The sequence below is a fragment of the Arvicola amphibius genome, chromosome 5, assembly GCF_903992535.2.
Source record: "Arvicola amphibius chromosome 5, mArvAmp1.2, whole genome shotgun sequence".
NCBI lineage: Eukaryota > Metazoa > Chordata > Mammalia > Rodentia > Cricetidae > Arvicola > Arvicola amphibius.
The window spans coordinates 39,070,813-39,091,434 of record NC_052051.1 but is presented as its reverse complement, the minus strand read 5'-3'; the positions used below and the strand labels follow the sequence as shown (position 1 = coordinate 39,091,434).

General features: G+C 43.3%; 1 protein-coding gene and 1 long non-coding RNA gene across 4 annotated transcripts in view; one reads left to right on the top strand and one right to left on the bottom strand.

The window, feature by feature from the left end:
* LOC119814031 (SLX4 interacting protein) overlaps window positions 1-20,622 on the top strand; it is a 163,610-nt gene that overhangs the window by 83,601 nt on the left and 59,387 nt on the right. For all 3 annotated transcript variants that reach the window (XM_038329282.2, XM_038329281.2, XM_038329280.2), the window contains one exon: window positions 18,662-18,751. In XM_038329282.2, coding sequence (XP_038185210.1) covers window positions 18,662-18,751 — 90 coding nt within the window. The remainder of the gene's footprint in view (window positions 1-18,661; window positions 18,752-20,622) is intronic.
* LOC119814032 lies at window positions 964-8,051 on the bottom strand. The gene is made up of 3 exons (XR_005285349.1): window positions 7,926-8,051; window positions 7,028-7,216; window positions 964-1,815 (listed from the first exon to the last, which is right to left on the bottom strand). It is a non-coding gene; the product is annotated as an uncharacterized LOC119814032 (long non-coding RNA).

Sequence of the window (20,622 nt, the reverse complement as noted above, 5' to 3'; positions counted from 1 at the left end):
AACATTGCATTCAGTCTCTAGGACCACATACATATACAGTGTGTATCTGTGTGTCTGTTCTGGCCGTGTGATGCTTTGAATGAGAATGCCCCCAAGGGTTTTTATTTGCATGCTTAGTCCCCAGCTGCTGAATTGCTAGGGAAGGATTAAGAGATGTGGCCTTGCTGGGACCTTGTGTCACTGGGGTGGAGTTTGAGGTTTCAGAAGCCCACCGCACCACCATCCTGAACGCTCCTAGTGGATCACGATATAAAGCTCTCAGCTACTGCTCCAGTGCCATGCTTGTCTGCCTCCCACCATGATAATAATGGTCTAACCCTCTGAAATTGTAAGCAATCCCCCAATTAGATGCTTTCTTTTATATCTTCTTCCCGCCATGATAATAATGGACTAACCCTTTGATACTGTAAGCAAGCCCCCAATTAAATGCTTTCATGATGTCTCTTCTCAGCAATAGAATAGAAACTAAAACACAGAGACGCATACATGCATATATGCATACATACACTTGCACACACATACCAGACAAATCCATGCAGACATATAAACACACATAAACATATGCATATACACATATGCACAGATATACCCATTCACATAGATATACACATCCTCATGTATACAGACACATATACAGCCCATACCCTCATACAGGAAAACATGCACATAGATACACATGCACACGCACCCATGGACACCCATGCAATATACACACATAGGCACATATGCACACACATATTGAGACATAGACACAAACATGCACACATGAGTATACATATACATACATGCATATACATAATGAAATGACTGTGATTTCTATAAAGAAAAGTATGAGAGGAGATTAATATTTTAATAAGCTTGATTTATTCATTCCTGTGTGCACATATACCATCATGATGAACTCCAAGATATATGTGATTATATATGCCAATTAATTATAAAGAAGTTAATGTTAGTGCCTTTACCTACTAGTTACATGCGAGGGCTTTTGGTTTAGAAAGCTGAGTTGAGGGAGGGAGTGGGATCTCTTCTCCATGTGGATAATGCCATCCTCTTAGCTATGGCATGGTGCAGCTGTGTGGGACAGTACGTTCTCCTTATAACTTACTTCATAAGAATGACCCTTGTCTAGTGTCCACCTTACCTCAGACTCCATGTTGCATAGTGTAGTTACAAAAAAATACCCATTCTGAGGAGCTGTAGAGATATTTCAATAGTTAAGAGCAATGGCTGCTCTTCCAGAGGATCTAGGCTCAGTACTCAGTACCCACATGGAGGCTCACAACTAATTGTAACATCTGTTCCAGGGTGTCAGATGCCCAGTTTGGCCTCTGTGTCAGTAGGCGCACAGGGGGCACATAGACATACATGTAGGCAAAGTACCCATCACATCAAATAAAATAACCCCTCTGAATGAGGGTTTACAGACTTTTGTTGTTTTTATTCAAGCTGAAGTTTGGACTGTTTTATGTTTTAATGTTATGAGTAGAACCTCAGAAAAAAATCAACCTTTACAAGTCAGAAGCAGTAGATTTCTCTCAAGGGGAAACCTCAGTATTTCAGAACCCCATTTGGGGAAGCTGTCTAAATAGGCTTTTTATTTGTGCAAATACAGCAGAGATCCACTGTGCAGTGGGGAGAAGTTTGGCTAAGTCACAGCACAGTGTTAAGGTTGTTCATTGCAAGAAATAATTGACTTGCTTCTTCTGGATAACTTGATGGTATTCAAGTAGAGCATCTCTCTGCTTGTAAGATGTTAGGTGCTCACGTTGTCACCTTTGGGTATGGTTTCTCAGGTGAGTCTTCCTCTAGTGCCTGTCAGGGAGTAAGAAGAGTTGTTGTATTGGGTGTCCAGCAGAGTCCTGGTGAGGTGATGGAGGGGAGAGACGGTTTCTCTTTACTGACAGGTCCCCAGAGCAGCCCTGTGCCTGGGCAGAAGCCAATGTCAGGATGATGGATTAGATCTGAGTACCATACTATCTGAGCTATACAAGGACCAGGAAGGAGAGTTGGTTGGTCCCAAGGTCAGGAGCAGGTATGCTGTCCCTCTCCCATCTACAGTACGTCTTTGAGCATCTCTCAGATTTCCTAAGCTTTGGCGCATCAACAGATAACAAAACCAAAACTAAATGCAGAACTTACCATCTCATGGAAGAATCTGACTGTCAGACTAACCATATAGCACCTGGAGAATTCGAAATCTTGAATCAGTGTGTGAAAAGGAGAATCATGATGCTGCCAGCTAGATATAGGGAATGTCACCTCAGTATGCAGTAACATGTTTCCAAGAAGAAGACACAAGCCCAGGCTGCAGAAATCCATGGGTTGAACCCATAGGGAGGTGATGGTGGCAAGTAGGAAGTGCCTTTCATCAGAACCAAGGTTCTGTCTTCACTTTTTGTTTGTTTGCCTTCTGACATTGGGCTGGTGTATGCTCAGTGCATAGCGAATGGATGAGCAGCTAGTGGCCTGCAGAGTAGGAGCCCTGCAGAGCACAGAGTTTCATGAGACTGGAGTTCGGGCAGGGCACAGCTCACAGCAGACCATGCAGCTCTTATAAGAACTGAGGCCAATTGCGCAGACTAAAGGCTTGCTGTTAATAGTTAGCCTGGTAGTGGGCATAAACTGTAGGTGACCTGGGCAAACTGGGATGTATGGTTAGCTTCTCACCGAGTTAGCCTTTTCTCTGAGATCAGCAGCAGGGAGAAAGCCCCTTAAAATTCTTCTAGTGGAGTAGGGGCTCAGGATAAGGCTGATCACAGCTTGATACCTCAGGAATAGACTGAAGGTGTTTGGAGGGAGGGGGCAACAAAAGGCTGATGCTAGGGACCCAGCAAGACCGAGTGATTGCCTGGATTGTGGCTGGAGGGGGGTAGGTGGAACTCCAGGGTGGGGGTTGTGTGCAGCTTCTGGAAAAGGGAGTGTCAGGTCTTAGAAGAGAACCATTGAGCTAGGGTTGGGGAGGAAGCAGATTGGGGTGGGTGGGTATGTAGTTTTATGCAAGTTGGAAAATGAAGGTATGAATATAAGTTTTCTTCCTTATCTTATGAATTCCCCAAGTGGGAGAGAATGATGTAAACGTACACATTTTTCATGTTCTTTCCTCTGCCCTCTGCCCCTCTACCCACCCATTCACTATTGACTTAGGACTGAAATGTAAACTGAAAACAATCCCTTTCCTTCCTTAGAGGTGAATGTGTTTGCAGAGTAGGTGCTGAGTGAGCCTGCATAGCAGAGCAAACGGTTTGTCCAGTGAGAGAGGATTAGAAATTTCTTTGCTTCTAGTGAGCTTTCCTGAAGACCCTGAGCTCCAAACAACCTGCTTGGGAATATGAAATTGGGAGCACAGTCAAGAAGAAAAAGAAGCTAGCATGGGGCCTGGAGATGTTCCCACAGGAGCCTGAAAGGCTGGAGTGCTTCAGGAGAACTTAGTTTGTCCTTAGAATTGAGGCTGTGGTTTACAAATATATTATGCCCCATAGTAATTCCTCTACAGGATCAGCCGCTTTTGAAAAAGTGTGGAGTATGAAGCATGGCACTAGCGTTAGCACGTGGAAGGTGTGGAGTATGAAGGCTCTAGCGTTAGCATGTGGAAGGTGTGGAGTATGAAGCATGGCTCTAGCGTTAGCATGTGGAAGGTGTGGAGTATGAAGCATGGCTCTAGCGTTAGCATGTGGAAGGTGTGGAGTATGAAGCATGGCTCTAGCGTTAGCATGTGGAAGGTGTGGAGTATGAAGGCTCTAGCGTTAGCATGTGGAAGGTGTGGAGTATGAAGGCTCTAGCGTTAGCATGTGGAAGGTGTGGAGTATGAAGCATGGCTCTAGCGTTAGCATGTGGAAGGTGTGGAGTATGAAGGCTCTAGCGTTAGCATGTGGAAGGTGTGGAGTATGAAGCATGGCACTAGCGTTAGCATGTGGAAGGTGTGGAGTATGAAGGCTCTAGCGTTAGCATGTGGAAGGTGTGGAGTATGAAGCATGGCACTAGCGTTAGCATGTGGAAGGTGTGGAGTATGAAGGCTCTAGCGTTAGCATGTGGAAGGTGTGGAGTATGAAGGCTCTAGCGTTAGCATGTGGAAGGTGTGGAGTATGAAGGCTCTAGCGTTAGCATGTGGAAGGTGTGGAGTATGAAGCATGGCTCTAGCGTTAGCATGTGGAAGGTGTGGAGTATGAAGCATGGCACTAGCGTTAGCATGTGGAAGGTGTGGAGTATGAAGGCTCTAGCGTTAGCATGTGGAAGGTGTGGAGTATGAAGGCTCTAGCGTTAGCATGTGGAAGGTGTGGAGTATGAAGCATGGCTCTAGCGTTAGCATGTGGAAGGTGTGGAGTATGAAGCATGGCACTAGCGTTAGCATGTGGAAGGTGTGGAGTATGAAGCATGGCACTAGCGTTAGCATGTGGAAGGTGTGGAGTATGAAGCATGGCTCTAGCGTTAGCATGTGGAAGGTGTGGAGTATGAAGCATGGCACTAGCGTTAGCATGTGGAAGGTGTGGAGTATGAAGCATGGCACTAGCGTTAGCATGTGGAAGGTGTGGAGTATGAAGCATGGCTCTAGCGTTAGCATGTGGAAGGTGTGGAGTATGAAGCATGGCTCTAGCGTTAGCATGTGGAAGGTGGCTGGCCAGTGGGTAGTACTTCTGTTTCTTGAGGTGGACACAAACGGAAAGAGCCTGGTCCTCTAGACAGCTGTTCACTTGTGCAAGAGAAAAGAGAGTCCTATGTTCTCACATGCATGACCCTTAGGAACCAGCAGCTCCCTGGGGTGTTTATGAGGTCTGTGTCCTGTGGCAGGTGCTGCCTTCATGGCAGGTAACTTTGTGCTCTGTGAGGAGTGCCAGACTGACCACCCATTACCCTCTTCTGGTAAGGGGCTAATGCTACAAATGTGCTGAGTTTTTACAACAGAGAAAATTTTAACCTTGATTTTTACTTGGATTAACTATGCTCTGCCAGGTGACATAAATCCCTGTAATGAAACAAATGTTTGCTTTAAACAATATAATGTATACACAGACCTTAGGACCATGTGAGAGTCTAACCTTACTTACGGTTTTGACTTGTGGAGACTACCTTGGATATCCCTATCATTTTCCATTTCTTTTGCTTTTTTCCCTCTGCTTAGGAAAGCCTGTCTGGCTGCTTCATTAGCTAACTCGTGTGAATTTGCATCACTGATAATGGCCTCAATTGCAATGAGTATGGCTTTAATCAGCCTTAGTGTCTAATATCTCTGAAGGCGTAGAAAGTATTTTAGGCCTGGGATAAACAATTTATGTTCATTAGGGGCATCTTGGTATTTGTTGGTGACATATTTATATCCTTTATAATTCAGAGATTACTTCATGTCACATGGTAAAACTTTGACTACATTGACTGACTCCACCGGGAAGGGGCAGGAGAACTTGGGGTTTCAATGCTTATTTGTAGGATAATTATTCTAAGAATTTTCTGAATAGCTTTGGCATCTTCTTTTTCCCTTCCAGCAGAGAAGTAAGATACCTTTCAGGTGAATGAATTGACTTTGCTGTATAGAGGAACCATAGTGAATACATATAAGGGAAATAGTGTTTTATGAGGTGTTTAAGTAATTCCATAATGTAACCCTTTTAAAACATAAGAGTTTTAGTTATCCCGTTATGTAGCTACTTGACCCTTAAGCCTGCAGGAGCTAGCCACCGTGCTTATTCATTTTATTAGGATATAAAGACATAATGTTCATCTTTTCAGCTGGATCGATTTGATATTGAGAGTTAATTGGTAAAACTTCCTAGGGGTTTAATAGCAAAAGGAAATGGATCTAATGCACGATTCTTATTGTGAGATGAATTATGTTTCATGGAAGGTAATATTCCATCAATGGCTGTATAAAGAGCTGTATACAGATTACCCAGAATAAAAGTATTTCCAGTATTTCCGGAAGAGCAGTGCTGTGTTTCTATCATAATATAGTCTATTTCTAAGTATCTGTTGTAGCTCCTACAATTATTTCATAAAATGTAATCCCTCACTCAGCCCTCCTTTCCTTCCCTCATTGTTGAAAATGAGCGGTAATGTAAACAGTGCCTTATGGATTGGTGTCGTCTGTCACTTGTTGAGGAGGTGAATCTCACGCTGTGGTTGTTTTCCTAACCTGTTATATGGTGTTCCCAAGAAAACCCTCACCAATACCGTCTGTCAGGCAGAGAACTGGAAGATCTTTCCTTTGCTATAGGCAGTAAAAGGATGAATGGCAGCCCAAGCTCTTACTCCACTGACTCTGGACCATTTGCCCTCTTTTGCTTCCTCCTCCTCCTAGCCTCTGATCCTTATAAATTTTCCAACGGTGAGAAGTCAGCCAGCTCCATGTGGGAGCTTCTACGTGGGCTACTTTACGTGGGCACTAATGACAGGATAAGCCAGATGATCTTTTGTTGTGGGGTCGGCCTGTGCCATGTTGAATGCTCAGCAGCTCTTGTAGTCTGCCCACTAGATGCCAATTGTGGCAGCCCTAAATGTTTCCAGACATGGTGTGTAGGAGTAAAACTGTATATTGGGGCCAGAATTACCTCCATGGTCTAGAACCTGAATAAAGTTTTAAATCTTCCTTTAACTATATTATTTGGAGGTAATCAGCACTAACACATTTCACCAATAGCGCCAGTGTATGGCATACAAAGCCTGCTGCTTCCTTAAGTTGAGGAGTTGAGGATGGGGCAAAAATTTCCTGTTAAGGGCCAGTGCCCAAGGCAGAATTAATCAGAAAGCACATACCAAAAATAATTTAGCTGCTTTTTTTCCCCCGCCAAAGAAAAATATTTAGCCCCTCTGTCAGTTAAATTAGAAACAGGCACCGTAGAACTTGATTTCATGAGAATAATTCTCTACTATCCATGTTAAGGCAAAAGCAATGAGGGAAGGACAGACGCAGAATTCCAGATAAGTAGGAATGAGGAAGAGTGGAAGATGTTCTAGAAAGAAGAAAAGGGGTGTGCTGCACAGGGAAGAGACCAGGAAGAGCCTCAGAAGGTTTGGGATGTTTTGAAATTGTTACCTGCTTGCTGCTCAGCTTCTAGAAGTCTCAGGTCAGAGTTCATCACCCATTGTTTGAAAGAAGCACGGGTTTATCATTTTTCCCATATCTCCAGTTGTTCTACTGAGGGAATCTGCTGAAGCAGATGCCCAGGCAGCATTAGAATACATATGGTAATGCTTGTGCAAAATGGTCATTCTATTTTGGTTTCTAAGAAAAAAAGAAAAGGAAAACAGCCAATGAAACATCTCCACCAAGGAATGGTGGGGTCATGCAGTTGATCTCTGTGTGTGTCCAGGGACACAAACCACTGTCATAGGTCAATGCTTGGCAGACTGTTGTCCCCAGCTGCATCAAGGTTACCTGGAATCCTGTTTGAAGTGCAAATTCTCCGTTCCCCTCCCCTTCCAGGGCAAGCCTTAGCAATCTTTAGTTTTTAATACATTACTTATACACATTAAAGCTAGAAGAACACTCTTTTAGGCCATGGAGATGTGTAGCCATCAGTCAGATTCCCTAGAATTAGGAGTATCTTACAGTAGATTTTGTAACCATTACTCCTAAGTCAGTGCTGCAGTCTTCAGAGTTCAGTGGCCTCAGGAGACTCTTCTCCTGCCAAGAGGAGGATGCCTGGGAGATGTAAGTTTCCACTGAGAACCTTTATAAGGCTTAATTGCTAATGTGTAGGTGGCAGCTGATACTGACTTGTCCCTCCCACTCAGTTCAGCTACGCTTTCAACCTCTCTCTCTCAATATTCTTAATTAATGATCTGCAGCTTCTGAAGCCATTTCATCAGGGGTCTCTTGTCCCAGCATGTTTCCCCTTTGAGCATTCCTTGAAGAGGGTGTTATTCCCAGCAGTCAATTAGAAAAGGAAAGTAGAGGTGGCTCCCAACAAGCCCTGTGACCAATTACCTACCTCCCTTTATCCCTCTTTGTAGTTCTCCAAAAAATGGGCCGGCCGGGCGAGGAAAAGCTGAGTTCTGACCAGCGGCCCTGGCCTTGTTTTTCTAACGCGTTTGTCCCGTTCGGATTTCAGTTTCCTGCCTTAGGCAGGAATTGATTGAAAATTCCCTTTGAACTCTTGATCCTTTTGTGGAAAGTAGTTATAAGATTGTTTCCCTAGCTGGGAGACGCTGAACACACAGAGAGAGGGGAACTCAGCACCAAACGTTAAAGGTCGTTCCCACCAAAACGAAGGGCTGGATTAGACAAGGGATGGCAATCATTTTTCGAATCATACTTGAATTTTGGCTTTTTTTTCTCTTGATTTGATAAAGCATGGTGAACGATGAATGAGAGCTTAATCTTCTTAATCCTCTATTTCTAAGTAATTATTTTTATTGGCTCACCTTCTATTTACAAGGAAAATACCTTTAAAACTTTTATTGGACCTAACACCTTCTTTGGTAAAGTTCATAGAAATTTCCCAGGTTAGTACCTCTCATCCCTCACAGGCAGTGCTGAGTAGTGTTCTGGAATTCCCTGTGGGATGGGAATCCCCTTGGTTCACTGGGCAGGTCCTATTATGGGGTCCTGATACTGTTTGTGGTTTCAGTCTCTCACTAAAATAATGTAACCAGGATTTTTGAGCAAAGAGTCACTTTGGGGAAGTAATTACAGTGTCCAGTGGCTACATGCAGGTTTTGAAATTAATGAATAATTGTTAATTAACCAATCTCATTTGTCATGACTTCACACATGACTCCAGAAGATACTACAGGTAACGAATACCCCCATCATCACAGAATGACACTGGGCTGGTCAGTTTTTGCTTTGTTTTGTTTTGTTTGCCTTTACTGGTTTGAGTTACTGGTGAGAATGATTTGCTATTTATTTATTAACTCCTCTCAATTTATAACTAATTTATTGATATTGTTATTATCTTCACATTCTACATTGTCATTATTGCTCCCAATTACAGATAAGGGGATTGAGAAACAAAAAGGCTTAGGAACTTACATACGTAGGCTTCCAGGAAGAAGGCTTTATGTACAACTCTCAAGCCCCTGCTTTCCGTGTTAAAATTTCCCTCAGAAGGTACAGTCTCTGACTCTTGAGTTCAGTAAGCCCACATCTTTAGAGACACATTTTAGAAACATAAAAGCCGGTAACCACTGGTGCATTCCTGGATGTTTGAAGTGGCTGGTATGAACACAGCGAGGCAGCCGGTCTGTCCTCCCGGTGTGGTTTTGCTCACTTCTCACAGGAAAAAGGCTTGTGTTCTATAGTGGCAGTGTGATGATTCATTCAGTCTCCCAATTTTACGGGTTTGGTGTCAGTATAGTTTGATCTTCTGGGTTGGGTGGTGAGACCACTTCCTGTGACAGATCACTTCCTGTCTGGAAGGCCTTTCTGGTCTACAAGTCTTTCTTACATGGAGCATATAGCAGTCTCCTCATGTTTGTTCTGGCTTGCCTAGTTCTCTGTCCTTAAGGTCCTGAAGAACTAAAAAGGAGTATTTTATCTACTGGTTTGGAAGCTATTTTCTTTTCTTACTCAATCTTAGTGACCTGATATTTAAGTATTGCTGCTTCCTTGAGGGCAACCCTTGCTTAACTATATGACAGATTGTCTCAGTCTGAAAATGCATAACAATTAAGCACTAAATGCATGTAGCCAGGTAGCAATTCATTTCTACTTAGCACCATTCACATATTTTAAGAGTATGTTCAATTCCACCATATAGACAAAGGTGCTTTTTAAAAAGGCAGAGTGAGCCTGCAATCAAAGAAAATCTCTCCCATTTCTTCCAAGATGTAGATGCATCAACTGGCTCCCGTAGCTTTGGTTCTTTACTATTAATGTTTACCCAATTGTTCCATTGCTCTTTTTGTATATAACCGAAGAAATGGGTCTCCTCTAATCATTGAAAATCCCCAGTTTATCGCTTCAAGATTCCTTGGTTCCACTCAAGGAGGTAGGAAGGTTGTGCCACCCCCTCCCACCTTCATGTGCATCATTCACAAATCTCCCTCTAAGACTACCCTACATTCAAAATTACCTCAGTCTAGGTACTGGTCACTAGGGGAATATTTAGAGGGTTTTTCTTTGACTCATAATACATTTTATAAATTCCTTCAACCCAAGCTAACCTGATTTTTTAGTTTGTTGTCAGGGACATAAAAGGTCCCTGTATACACACATACATACACATGTATATACACATACTCTCACACATGTACACACCACATGTACACATATATACTTACACAATCATATACATATATGCACATATGTACATGTATCACATATACACACACGCACAGAGAGTGAGAGAGATGGGGAGAGGGATGGAGAGAGATTTATGATAAAAATTTACACGGACTGATACTTTTGTTGTTTTCCAAACTCCACTTCAGGGTACATAAGCCATCGTTGGTCCCAATCATGTCCCAGAACAGCCTGCATGTGCTAACTATGGATGGGGCCTGCTCTGCAGGCCTTCAGGTACTCTCAGTAGTCCACAATAATTTCTAGTGAGTTATCTTTTCTTTCATGTTCTCTGTTGCAGAAATATTTAAGAGCAGCATTGATATTTTTTACTTAGCCATCTGTCATGATTACGAGCCATCTGCCTGCTCTTCTAAGAAGCAATGTGTTGCCAGATTAAAGCTACAAAAGAATTTTGAGGCACTTATTAGATCTTAGTATAGATAGGTAAATACTTATACTGCATATGTGTAAAAGTTTTTAATTTATAATACAGAGTCTAACTAAAGTGTCCTGGAATTTGAAGCAAATTCTGCCTTTGGCGAGAAGGACAGAGATGGGAGAGAGGGGTGACGTCATCTGCCCTATGCCTTGGCCAGTATACCCCTCATTGCTATACATGCTCTGAGCCTGCCATGGGCGAGATGACTGACATGAGGGGCTGCAGATCACATCTAAACATTGCTAGGGAAAGGATCTGAAGCAGTGTGCAGCTGGAAGCCTGTTCTTAACAGCGTTCTGTAAGCACTGATGAATAGACTTTCTAGTTTTGTGTGTGTGTGCCCCATTGGTGTGCCCCTTCTCCAACTCCATTTTCAGTGGCTTCTGCTTTATTTCCAGCATCATGGTATATCTCTTTCCAAAACTTGTCTGTGATCTGCCCTATCATTAGGTAAATGGCTTTCTCTTTCCTGAGTAGACCAGAAGCAGTTTGCTAAAGGACATCAACCAGCCTCTCTCTCTTTTCTCCCTATCTCCCTATAGAAGCCATCATCAAACCCACTTGTTCTGCCTCTCTCTGTCTTCTTCATTTCTTTATTATTTGTTCTTTGTTTCTATACTCTTTCCCCTATCTTAGTAAAGAATCTACTGGGAATTTTGGAATGACTAGAATATTGCTCACCCTGACCTGTAGTTAGAAGCCCTACAGTGAGCAAGCAGAAAAAAGCAACTCTCCTCTCCCAATTCCCTTTGGTCTCAAGTAGACCACCCTTTTCTCTGCAACCCTTTCAACTAGAAAAACTTGAATTCAAAGAACAGGTCATCCATTGACTTGACCCAAGAACATTCCTCTGATAGATCTGGTTCACAAAGCCTAGATTTGTCCTCACATTGTGCTCTACTGACTGATTTGAAGATGAGAAAGTAGCCTTTGGCTTCATCCAGTGGGTGCTGTTGATCATTTCTGTGAGTATATGGGGTAACCTTACTTGTAAGCCATGAGCTTGATTCTGTAGTCTTGTTCTAAGGATAGGGTAGAAGAGACTGGGAGGTGGTTCCTCCTAGAGCAACAAGACAGGTGAGCCATTTTTACTAGTGATGTTTTCCCTAAACTAACAAATCCCCTTCTTTGGTACCATGTATCATGCTTAGTACTGGGCATGATAGCGTCAAGGTAACAGAAAGGTGTTCATGCAGGCCTAGGAGTGGGACAGATAATGATATAGTCATGTGCCTGCTGCCTGTGGAAAGTTTTAATGCAGAGACAGAAAGAAGTGCTGTGGCAGCGCTGAGTTTACTTCTGCCAGGGGGTGTCATGGAGTACCATAGGGAAGAACATAGTCTTTACAGAGATCTTTCTCTTGGCCATCTCTATTCCCATTTCCTGTAATTCATATGGTATTTTCTTGCCTTGCAATTGGCATTTTACATTATGTAGAGTTTCTTAATTCCTTCATATAGGCCATAGTGGAATGATAGATGGGACAAGCTGCCATATTTTGCATGTCTCTGTGGTGACAGTTACGAAAGAATGTGCCTTATGTGTGACGGTAGAAACAAGTATATAGATAACTGTGGAGGTGGGATCTGAGAGCACCAGTCCCTTTGAAGGAGATCTGTTGGGTCCTCTTATTTCATATATGGGAAAACAGATGCCTACGGGATCTCCTTGTCCCCTCAGGATGGCCTTCTCTTGTGTCTTCTTTGTGCAGTTGGGATTAAACACATATGCCTGGCTCAGGTTTCTACTGCCTGCCATGCTCCTCTCCCCTGCCTTGGAGGGCTTTCCAACCTGCCAGTCCCTTAAGGCTCCCTCTGTCCTTCCAGGGCTCCTCTGTAGCCTGGGGCTTCCTGCCCTGTTAGTGTCATGTGCTGACATTGATCTGTGTGTCTGCATTAGGAGAGTTGAGCATACAGAGCTAATAGTGTCTCTTTCTCTGAATGCTGTGGTTCGTTCCCCCCGTCCCCCCCACACACACAGCTTGCTGTTCCATGGGATTCAACACCTCCCAGGCAGGGCCTTTACTCTACTGCCTCTGGTACTAGGGTGAACACCACTAGGGATGGGGGTGGGTGCCAAGAGGTGTAGTACGTGCTGCAGTCCTATGTTGCTGTGTTCCTCTGTTGATGAGGGACTCAGACGATGTGAAAACCCTTCCACCTCTGTGATCTGTCTGGATTTTCATGGTGAGGCGTGCTAGCATTTTCACTTTCATGTTAGAGATACTTTGTACAGTCAGAAGACAAGGTCTCCTGAAGACTCAGAGAGAAAGCACAACATTGAGTTACACCTCTGACATTTAGGGATGCAGTAAGTGAAATAACCAGTGTGCTTGTCTGGCACTGAGTTTATGGCCAGAATCCTTGTATTTTAAACTTTGAACAAATAATTGTTGCTTTTCATGATGACAGTCTTTATCCCTATAGAATAAGGAGAGAGGAAGGTATCAGTTCTTCAGTGTATTGAGCTGAATAGTGGCCTTGTTCCCAAAAGGGGCTTTTGAGCCCTCACCTTCCTGATACGTCTAAAACTCGGGGCGATTTGTTTGGTCATATGTTTCTTCTTACTGCTAAATATGAAGCATGTTCATGGGATTTAGAATCGATGTGGGTGTGCACCCATTTCTACTGGAGCTCATGTTCTAGCAGGGATGTCTCCTCCACAGACCAGTCATTTAATGCACAAGTCTGTAAACACTTAAAGAATGCGTCTGACCCAGAGGAGGGAGATAAACTGTTCAGAAAAGCTTCCTAGAGCTTGCTGTGCACCTGGTAGGCTTGGAGGCTGGTGGAGGAGCACACCACACAGTGGGAAACAGTGGTGGGGTTTGGTGAAGGGCCGGACTGCCAAGTTTGGCTAGAATAGGAATTCGCGGTTGATGACATTACAGGTTCATCTGGGACACCACAAGGAAAGATTCTGATAGTCTAAGCGGGGATGATGTGAACATAGAACAGGATGGATGTCTGAGAAGTCATCCGAAAATAAATAAATAGTACTTACAAGATGAGGTGACCTTTTCAAGAGAACTAGGGAAAGGCATTGTGGGGGTGTATTGACTGAGGTTTCTGTCCCACCCGGTTCCCACAGTCATTCATTCCCAACGAAACACACAGAGGTCTACGTTAGTTATAAACTGATTGGCCTAGTAGTTCAAGCTTCTTATTAAGTCTTGTAACTTATATTAGCCCATAATTCTTGTTTGTGTTGGTCACGTGGCTTGGTACCTTTTTCAGCAAGGCAGTCACATTTTGCTTAATCTGTGTCTGGCTTCCTCTGTGTCTGGGTGATGATTGCAGTCTGAAACTTCCCTCTTCCCTGAATTCTCATTACCCAGCCTCTACTTCCTACCTGGTTTCCCCACCTATACTTCCTTCCTAGCTACTGGCCAATCAATGTTTATTTAAAATACAAGCGTGACAGGATACAGACCATTGTCCTACAGCATTCTCCCCCACTTTTTTATTTTTTTTTTAATCTTTTTTTTTTGTTTTTTTTTTTTGTTGTTTTTTTTTTTTGTTTTTCGAGACAGGGTTTCTCTGTAGCTTTGGAGCCTGTCCTGGAACTAGCTCTTGTAGACCAGGCTGGTCTCGAACTCACAGAGATCCGCCTGCCTCTGCCTCCCGAGTGCTGGGATTAAAGGCGTGCGCCACCACCGCCCGGCACCCCCACTTTTTTAAACAAGAACTCTGAATCGAATCTCCTTTGTTTAGCTTTTCTACTGACCATTATCTATAACAACTTGTAACCAACATTCTAAACAAAGGCTAACATCCATAATCCATTTTTTGGGAATGTGGGCATAGTTTTCTAGGATACTTCCTGCTGACTGGGGGCACTGATAATCTCATGGGGACCTAAAGAAAATTTAGAATTATGATCAAGTCCTGATTGGAATATCCTAAGGCTTTATCATCTCAGGCAGCAGTCTTTGAACTGTTCTGGATGTAGAACTCAGATATCTGGGCCATTCTTCCTATCGGAGATTTCTCAAGGGATCTTCCTTGGTCAAACCTGATTTTTCTTAACTCGGTATGAATCCACAGTTCCTCATTTTCTGTGGAAACAAAAGCAAAACCTCTTATCCAAAGTAACATATCTTTTGACTTAGATTTTAAAGTCAAAACTAGAGCTAATGGGCCAAGCAGCGATTTAATTAATACGGTTTCTGTGTGATTATTTCGGGGCTAAGCAGCCAGGAACCCACAAGCGGCCCTCTCCTCCAACAGGGATGTTTCCCAGGGTTTAGGCTGCCACCTCTAGATGGAGGGGTGAAAGTGAGAGAATTCCCTGCCTGTGCATGCACAACCCAGTGCATGGGATGTGAAGCTATTTCTCATCACCCTTGGATTCACTTCTAATGACCGCCTCTGGCTTGTGGAAGAAGTAATGGTTCCCATGTTTCCTGTCCTGAAGAGAACTGGAGAGTTTTCCTTCTGAGAGTAGCAACAACCTCCTAATTAAGGCTGAGGAGAAAGGGAGGCTTTGCCTCCTGCTGTGCTCAGAAGCCTATTTGTTCACCTCAGTTTACTCATGGGAGAAAAAAGTGGAGCTCTGAGAGCAGAGAAGTTTAGAAGCCACAGTACTCCTGATTAGTGTAGATAGCTAAGCTCCTGCTACAGAGAACCAGGGCTTGCTGGCTGCCCAGGGAGAACCTCAGAACAGAATCTTCTCTCTTACATTGCTAGTGTAAGAATTGAGGATTTATTTATTTAAAGGAAGAAAAATCTAATTAATCTATAATCAAGCATAAACTGGGCTATGAGAAAACTCCAGCCTGAACCTTCTGTTTCATTGGGAGCTTCCCTGGACTGAGAAGAGAAAGCCACAGCTTGGTTCTGACCAAGTACTCACGGAGGCAGACCTCTTTTATTATGATTGTAGGAGTCACTCGGCAGTGGTTTTTTGCAGTGTTTGTGGCTTCTAGACATCACAGCTCTCTGTGGTTAGAGTTGTCAAAGATATTTGAAAGTGCCAGACGTACTTCCGCGGCCTTCAGTTTGCCGCTGTCCCCGAGTCCATAGTCTGTGATACAAATCATTGCCTGCAAAACATGCACACATTATTAACATGTCACAAATTTGGGGTCGCTTTTTAGGGTTTTAATAAATGTGCTGCAGTGTAGTCAGTTTTTAAATCCTATATATTACATTTTGTGCATTTCAAAAGCATTCCAAGCACATTGTATCAGATTTTCAGTTGGCCAAAGAAAGATTCGTGGCATGCAAACTGTTACTATCCCCCAGCTAAGATCTTGTACTTGTGGCATATGGCCTCCACCTGGTGGCAGCATACTCCTTAAAGGTTAGATCTGTAATCAGCAACTGCAAAGAAATTCTAAGCATAATTTACACATGGTGAGAATAGCAGAACTACTTTTAGGTGTACAACCAGATTCCCTTTGGGACCCAGCAGTTTCCTGTCACTGCATTTGACTTCTTCGTGTGCCTCTCAGACACCGCCCTGGCACTTTACCAAACAAGGCTCTTGCTGTCATGGAGCCAGAGAGTAGGCATCCATTGGTCTGGCCTCATTGGCTCGTTGTTTTTGAGATGAGTCCATTTTGGCGGTGTCACCATTTTGGTAAATGCCATCCCACTGTGTGAATAAACTATGGTTAGTTTATTTTCCTGTTGCTGGGCCTTGAGTATGTCTTCAGTCCGGGTTAGTGTGAACAGAGCTCGCTTGCTTAGGTGAACCTGTAGGGTGGCCTCGTTGGCCTAATCAGTAAGCACATGGCTAGTTGTAGGGAACAGGCAAACCATTTGACAGAGTGGTTCAACCCAGTTCCATTCCCATCAGCGTGTCAGAGTGGGCTGCTTCAGCTCCTTTCCGTTTGGTATGGTGTTGGACTTTGTAATTTAAGACCTTCTCCTGCATTTCATGGCTGTAGCTATTGATTGGGATCTGAGTTTGAGTGTGAACAGTGATGGTGAACACTCCTTCATGTGCAGCCATCTATTTTTCATATTTGTGGTATCTATTTAAGCTTAGATTGTAATAAAAGCTGCCAGTCCCTGGAAGTTGTTTCCATATTTTGGATACATGTCAGACGTGTGTTTGTGAGGGTGTTTTATCCAGTTTGCAGCACACATAGCATTCCACTGGTGGTATTGCTGATGAGCAAACATTTCTTCTTTTGATCGTGTCCAGCTTAGTCAACAAGTTTTCCTTCAATGTTTTGTGTTTTCTAGCTCATACATAAGAAATCTTTTCCTGCCTTTATGATGAGAATAATAGTTTTTGGTTTTCGTACTTAAGTCTGTAATTATCTCAAGTTAAATTTTGTGTCTGGCAGATACCAGGCAAGTTTCATTTTCTTTCCGTGTTTGTATCTGATGCTCTAATACCATTTGTTAAATCTGCCTTCACCAAAGTTTAAAAAGGAAATCAAAGACCTCCTTAGAGATTTATAAAAGTGACTTTTCTACAGGTCTACAGACTGAATCTCTGGGTCTCTTGGACATCCCCAACCTGTGGTTCTGGTTATACATTCTTTCCTTTCCAAAGTGTTCGTTTACTATTACTCAACAATGACTCCTAAGGTGTGAAGATTTTAAGGTTCCAGTCTGTCTGTGTCTACGCGCACGCACGTGCACATATATGCTCCCCAACAGGACCCCCTGCATGTATCCCTGCATGAATTCCTACAAGATGCCAGAGGGCAACATCGTCCTCCATTGAACGTCACTTTATTCTTTGGGACAGGGTCTCTTACTGAACATGGAGCTTGCCACTTCAGTTTGGCTGACTAGCCAGTGAGCTCTCCAGCCTGTGAGTCTCCGCCCTCCCAGCACTGGGACTTGAGGCACATCCCAGGGCTGGTACACAGCTTGCCTAGCAGGCACTTTCCCCACCCAGCCATCTCTCTAGTCTGGCTACAACTTCTCATGAGGTCCGTGTGCCTGCTGTCCAGTGCAGAGACATTAGCTACATGGGGCTACCAAGTTTATTTTAATCAGAATGAAAATGTCAGCTTTTAAGTCACAGTAGCCATATTTTGAGTACCCAATTGGCTATACTATTATACCACACAGACATACAGAATTTTCATTTTTTTTCTTTTAAGGTTTTACATGAGCTAGCCAATAGAGTAAGAAAGGAGGCTTTGAAAACTCACAGCATACTTAAAACTTTCCTTCATTTAATTACTGGCATCCTTTTATCCATTTATCTACTCCTTTTTTTTCCTCTGGTTTCTTCTTGTTTTTCTGGGTATTTATTTTTACTCCAAGCTCTTTGGTCCAGCTAATTCCTTCCTTGTCAAAAGGCAATGGCTTACACAGATTCCTTACTCCTGAGGAGAAATGTAGGTGGAAATTTCTGGCCTGCCAGCAGCTCCCAAATAAACACACTGTGGTTTATACTATTTATAAATGTTTGGCCAGTAGCTCAGGCTTGTTACTAGCTAGCTCTTATATTTAAATTAACCCATATTTCTTATCTACATTTTGTCATGTCACTTGGTACTTTTTCTCAGTATGGCATGCTCATCTTGGTTCTCCCTGCAACTGCTGGCAACTCCTTTGACTTTGTCCTTAGTTTAGTGCTCCCACCTATGGCTACTGGCCAGTCAGCTCTTTATTAACCAAATGAGAGTAATACATATTCACAGTGTACAGAATAACTAATCCACAGCAGAGAAAGGATGTCCCTTTCTCTGAATCTGCACAGAATTATTCTTTTCTGAGGTCTACCTAGTATCGCCCTGTTCAACTTCTCCCTTTGTTTTGCCTTCCAACTATCACGGAGATGTGTGGTTGTGCTCTAGGGACAGCTATTTTGTCATTTCTGTTCTGGTTAAGCCTATATTTCTTCATAGCATTTCTACTATAAATATGAGCTTGTGAACATTAGTAGCCATGCTGGGATTCCATCCAGAAGTGGTTTTGTTGCTGTGTTCTTGTGTGTGGAGTTTGTGAGATTCTCTGCAGTTTTCTGCTGGGCATGAGCTGCAGACACATTCTGCCATTAATAAATATTCCTCCATTCTCTTTCAGTGTGGAAATTTTGCTGTTCTCGTGGATCTTCACATAGTGCCGCAAGGCCCAAACAAAGATTCCAGTTGGTTTTCTGAGCAGAAGAAAGAGGTACAACAAAGAAATTTTGCTCTTTAAACACTACTTCTTATTGTATGTGCTGGAAGAAATGGCAGCTCCTCTCAGCTTTCATTTTCATTAGTGTTTTTTTTATAAAGTTGAGTGGTGGTTAGGATAGTTAGGAGTATGCCCAGTGACAAGCATACATGTGTTCCCACCTCTGCCCTTGAGAAACTGACACAACCATGTTTCATATGCTAATCTGTTGTCGACGTGAGTGAGTGAGTGAGTGTGTGTGTGTGTGTGTACGTGCGTGTGGTGTTAGAGAGCGAATCTAGGACTTTTACGTGCTTGGTAGGCACCTCGCCGTCTCTATGTCCCCATCCCGGGCTCTGTTGTTTAAACCAAAAACTCTAATCCCCTTTACTTTGGGGAAAATGGTCCTCTATAATAAAAAGGGAGGAAAAAGAAGCCAAACTACTCCGAGCAAGCGGGGATTTTGATCTGAGTGGTGAGAAAGCCAGCAGCACCTGGAGCAGTTGTGGAATTCACACAAGGCTAATCTCCACATCTGTGTTAGTCCCTACCTTCATCTTCGCCTCTTCTCATTCTCATAAGCCTGTGACAAGGGAAGAGGAGCTTCAGTCTTCCCCTGCTACTGCCGGCCTACCAGTGAGGCAGATAGTTGGTACGGATGGATTGAGTCTGAACAACACGGGCTTGGAGCATGTAGGTTTGCTCTGCTAATACATGAAATTTTAGGAGAATTTGAAAAAAAACAGTTGGGTAGACTTTATAGCCTAGAAATATTGAAATGTTTAAGTACAATTATTTTACTGTTTGCTACCAACATTTGCTGCCGTTGATTAAGCTCTACCGTGGTCTCAGTTGTGGAGTCAGCCTGAAACGGGGTGAGCAGCTGTTGCCACGTGAGCAGTTTGTCCTTCCACTAAATCGCATGCCAGAGTACACAAAAGTCTCCACTGTTCCTAAGTATTTGTTTAACCACGTATAATGCAGCTAAAATAGCAAAGGTGCCACTTAAGTATTTTTTTTTCATTAGTAAGGCATTCCAGTCAATAGTTAGCTATTTACTAAAGAGATGGCTCATTCCTGGGGACCTGAGATAAGTTCCCAGCACACACATACACACAGACACACATCAGAATCTTTAAAACCAAATAAAAAAACAGTTAGTAGTTAAGTTACAGGACAGTCACCAGTTATTCTTGTTTGAAAGGATCAGGTCTATGATATCTCACCTCCCCTAGAGCTTCTGCCTTCTCTGTCTTCACATTAAGGAGTTTGACCAGATAAACCCTCCGTCTCCTGTGGTGTCAGTACCCTCTCTGTGAGCTCCTGTGAGGAGGGTCCGTGTTTCCTTCGGTAGAGATCTGGGACAGGTACCGAGACAGAGGCCTGTTCAAAAGTATCCCAGAAGGCCAGTTGGATGACTCTGTGGGTAAAGGTGCCTGCCGCCCAATACTGACCTGAGTTCAATTCCCATGACAAGTGGGAAGAGAGAACTAACTCCTACAAGTCATCGTCTGCCCTCCACATGTACACCATGTCATGTGGGTACCTGCACAGCTGCACACATATACACTACAAATAAATGAGTAAATGTAATTTAAAAACCTTCAAAACACTGTTCTTCATTTCCTCCTTTTATTAGCCTGCTGCCATTCCTGTTAGAGGTGAATACTCGTGAACTGTGTTGAGCAGTAGTGCTGAACACAGAACAGTAGCAGGAGGGGGACTGCTGTGTGTGACCAGTGTCCACACCGCTAAAGCCGACCTACCCACCCGGACATGATCTCAGTGAAATGCAAAACCACCAGTACTTTGTGGCCACTATTTTGCAAGGATGCCCAGCGACCTGATGCTGAGAAGACACAGGTTTTGTGAATTCCTCATGAAGG